Source organism: Sinocyclocheilus rhinocerous, unplaced genomic scaffold, assembly GCF_001515625.1.
Source record: "Sinocyclocheilus rhinocerous isolate Xijiao unplaced genomic scaffold, SAMN03320098_v1.1 scaffold3883, whole genome shotgun sequence".
Taxonomy (NCBI): Eukaryota; Metazoa; Chordata; class Actinopteri; order Cypriniformes; family Cyprinidae; genus Sinocyclocheilus; species Sinocyclocheilus rhinocerous.
The window spans coordinates 2,617-7,118 of NW_015637165.1; the positions used below are offsets into that span (position 1 = coordinate 2,617).

Below are 4,502 nucleotides of genomic sequence, written 5' to 3' on the forward strand. Positions count from 1 at the left end.
AAGATCAGAGAGAATCGCTCTCCAGAGAAATCCATCAATCTGTTCCACTGTCTGAATGAACTGGGTGATGATTCACTGATGCAGGAGATCCAAGATTATCTGAAATCTGGACGAATAAGAAAAACCAAACTCTCCCCTTCACAGTGGTCAGCTCTGGTTTATGTGTTGCTGACATCAGAGCAGAAGATGGATGTGTTTGATCTGAAACAGTTTATTGGAGCACAACATACAGCAGATGAAGTTCTTCAGAATCTGTTACCTGTGGTTAAAGAATCCAGATCAGTTCGGTGAGTAACACTGAAAACAATCACTGCACTTTCAAAACATGAACACATTTATAATTTTAGCATGTGCTTATTTACCAAAGCAACAAAATGGGTAAAATCTCAGAGAAGCACATTTCTGGCAGTGAGCAGGAGAGGTGTGTGAGACACACTTACTAAAGCAGCTGAGGAGGTTTGTGTGTTTCTGTGTGAGAGCTGATGATGTAGAGCTCAGTGTGGAAGATGAAGATGAAGATGAAGGAATGAATGTGAAGGGGGTCAAAACTGACAGCAAACAGATTTCTAATGATGTTTATATGTTTGTTTTATTGTCTGTATGAATGACATTTGCATTTGTAAAATTTTTATTGTCTATATGAATGACTTTTGCATTTACAAAATTTTCACATTTCATTAATCACAGTTCATCATTCATGTTCTTTAATCTTTATAGATTTGCTTATTCTGGTGTCACAAAGGCTGTGCAGTTTTACATTGATTTAATTGTTAATTATCTTATTATGTAAGAAGATATGAGATAAAACACTCAGCTAGTTGTAAAAAAGTGTAGAAAATATATAGCCAGGGACAACATTTGGAAAAAATAAATAAAAATAATAATAATAATATACAAAATGTATAATATATTATGACCAGTACACAGAATTCAGCAGCTCTGCCCACAAGCCCTGTGCTGGATCTGTCAGAAGGCGTTTAAGTGAAATGTGTCAGTCACGTCATCAGTCCAGCCTTAGAGCCTGATGTAAGCACTTGCTACAGCCTCTTTTCACCCCACAAACACCCCTAATTTTGGGGGGGAGCTTTTTTATTTTCGTGTATTTTTTAATTCAGCGCTAAGTCATACTAGAGTGGCCTACTAAGCAACCCATTCACAGGGGAGCAAAATTCTACTTAGACCCTAAGAGTCTAAGGGGAGAATACATTTACATTTAGTCAATTATCAGACGCTTTTATCAAAATCGACTTACAAATGAGGACAATAGAAGCAATCAAACCAACAAAAGAGCAACAATATTACAATAAGCAGCCCACGTAGCAAGTATAATTTTTTTAAATAATAAATACAAATAATGAAAAGTAGATAGAATAGAAATAGAATAGAGAGAGCTAGTGTTAGAGGGTCAAGTTTTTTAAGTATTATAAATAAAAGAAAACAAGTAGACAGAATAGAAATAAAATAGAGAGCTAATGTTAGAGGCATGCATAAGTACCTTAGTGTATTCTCTGAAGCAAGTGACAGAAAGAGCCCTTGAATCACTTTTCTCTTCACACCCTCTTCAGAGAGGAGAGAACACATCCTCCAGCAACACTGCTGAGCAGCGTCTGGACAGATTTCATGTTGTGCAGAGACTCCCAGGCCTGTCCTGCTTTGCATATGTCTTGCCAAAAGTCGCAAGGTGTTCAGCAGAGGAGGAAAATTAATTGGTAATATCTGCCTCTACTCTGCCCACCTAGAAGCCCAGGACGGAAGCTGCCATTTGTTTTTTTTCGTAACAATACACTCTGGGTTGCCATGACGACTAAAGACAGTACTCAGAAATTTGGTAACATGCTCAGCAGTTGCACTGTTGGCAAATGCAAGTTCTGGCCACTTGGAATGATAGTCTGTGAGTGTAATGGCATATCTGCAAGCAGGGGTGGCTGTTTCAAATGGTCCGACAACATCCAGACCAAGTTTTTTCTATGGGACCTCAGGAAACTGAACTGGCTGCAGGGGTGCTGGATGTGTCACCTGAGTTTTGTCATTAGACTGGCAGGGAATGCATGTAGAGACTGTTGACTGGACCTGAGAGTCCATCTGCGGCCACCAGTAAAGTTCCCGTAAACTCTGTTTTGTACGCACTACTCCCTGGTGAGCCTCATGTGCCAAGGAAATCACAGTGTGTCGAAAGGCTACAGGGACTAACAGCCTCATTCCTCTGAAAATGAAAGCATCTTTTACTGAGAGTTCGTCTCTCACTCTGAAATATGAAACGAAGTCCTGACTCACTGCTTTGATGGAAGGTTGCCAGCCTTGGGTGATTTGCTTTCACAGTTTCTCCAGTTCAGGACAAGCAGCGCAGGCAGTTTCAAAGTCAGTCACTGAAAGAGAGCACAATGTTGAGGAAATAAATGCAACAATTTCAGGCTCCACGTCAGCAGAGGAATCAGCAGGTGCAGGTATAGGAAGACGAGACAAGCAGTCTGCTGTGTGATTCAGGGAACCAGTCAGATAGACGACGTTGTAATCAAAACAAAGCAAACGTGCTGCCCAACGAGCAATCCGCATTCTGGCTCTTCCCATTCTTTTTGTGGTTAGTAAGGTAGTGAGTGCCTGGTGGTCTGTGCGGAATGTAAAGTGATGGCCCCACAAGTATGTTCGCCATTTCTCAGTAGCCCACACACATGCCAGGGCCTCCTTCTCTACTATAGAATTTTTTTTTTCAGCAGCAGTGAGTGTGCAGGAAGTGAAAGCCACTGGGTTTTCTGTTCCATCCGATTGTATCTGAGTGAACACTGCACCCAAACCGTAGTCACTTGCATCTGTTGAAATTACTGAGTGAAGTGTGTGGTCATAAATGGCAAGGACAGGACTGGACACTAGCATCAGTTTAATGTACTCAAAGCTGTTTTGAGAAGCAGGAGTCCAAACAAACAGTCCTTTTTCCTTAGCGCACTCGGAAGTGAAAGCCACTGGTTTTTCTGTTCCATCCGATTGTATCTGAGTGAACACTGCACCCAAACCGTAGTCACTTGCATCTGTTGAAATTACTGAGTGAAGTGTGTGGTCATAAATGGCAAGGACAGGACTGGACACTAGCATCAGTTTAATGTACTCAAAGCTGTTTTGAGAAGCAGGAGTCCAAACAAACAGTCCTTTTTCCTTAGCGCACTCACGCATTGGGGCAACAACTGTCGCAGATCCAGGAAGAAATTGTGAGTACCACGACACCAATCCTAGGAAGGATTGCAGTGATGCTGCATCTGATGGAGGCAGAGCTTTACGGACAGCATCCAGATGCTCCTGGTCAGGTTAGATGCGTTGATTATGTGTCCCAGGAACTGCAGGGAAGTCTGTCCGAAACTGCAGTGAAGTCTGTTTTTTCTCATTTAACACCAGTCCTGCCTCTTTCAGTTTATGCAACACAGTGCGCAGGGTCACGTCATGCTCCTCCACCATTGCTTCGTACACAATAAGATCATCCAGGTAGTTTTTGACACCAGTTACCCCCTCCAGGATGGTGGCCATCATCTTTTGGAAAGCTGAGGGTGCCGACTCCAGGCCATAAAGAACCCTACAAAATCTAAACAGGCCATCATGGATGATGAAAGCTGTAATATCTCTACTATCTTCATGCAGGGGAAGCTGATAGCATGCATTAGCTAGATCGATTGTAGAAAAGACTGTAGCACCCCTAACGCTGGTAAGCATTTCATCAAAAACAGTCAGTAATGAAGGCTTTGTTAACTTCCCTTAGATCAGCACACATCCGTATCCCACCATTTTTCTTCCCTGTAACAACGATGGGAGACAAGCCGAAGCATCCACACGTTCGATCACACCAACTTTCTGCAGATGGTCTAATTCAGCTGAAACAGAAGCTCGGACTGCAAAGGGTAAGCGTCGCAATTTCTGATGCACAGGTTTCACTGAGGGGTCAATTTTTACTTTGTGGACAAAGTTCTTTGCACATCCTATTTCGGTATCGTCCACGGGTGTGTTATTGGTGGCCATGATGGAAGTGCAGACATTATCACCATTGATTTGAAGTTTCAGGGCAGAAATCAAATCCATGCCCAGCAGAGCAGTCCCTTTATCCACAACAAAAAATGTGGCAGCAGCTGATGCATTGTAGACACCTGCTTGTGCTTGCAGACATCCAAGTACAGGTATGCATTCCTGAGTATAAGTCACAAGTCGGATGGCAGGTGTAGATAATTGTGTGGCACTGAAGTAGTGTTTATAAATATGGAGGGGCAATATGGACACAGAAGAACCTGTGTCCACAACGAAATGTATTGTGGTGCCAAGTGAAGCAGGAGTATTAACAGTCACTTTGCAATGTAGTTTCTTTGGTGCATCCTCTGAGTTCTCTAAATACAGCACTGTGACGTCATGCATTTGCACCTCACGCATATCACTCCTGGGGGCTGAACGACACACTCGTGCAAAATGTCCCTTCTTGTTGTATAATTTGCAATGACGTTTTGCAGCAGGACATTGTGCCGAGTTAGCTA

General features: G+C 42.6%; 1 protein-coding gene across 1 annotated transcript in view; it reads left to right on the top strand.

Annotated features, from left to right (window-relative positions):
- The window catches only part of LOC107748781 (NACHT, LRR and PYD domains-containing protein 3-like), a 1,863-nt gene extending 1,760 nt beyond the window's left edge, over window positions 1–103 (top strand). The window contains exon 3 of the mRNA XM_016563727.1: window positions 85–103. Coding sequence (XP_016419213.1) covers window positions 85–103 — 19 coding nt within the window. The remainder of the gene's footprint in view (window positions 1–84) is intronic.
- Window positions 104–4,502: the final 4,399 nt, after the last annotated feature.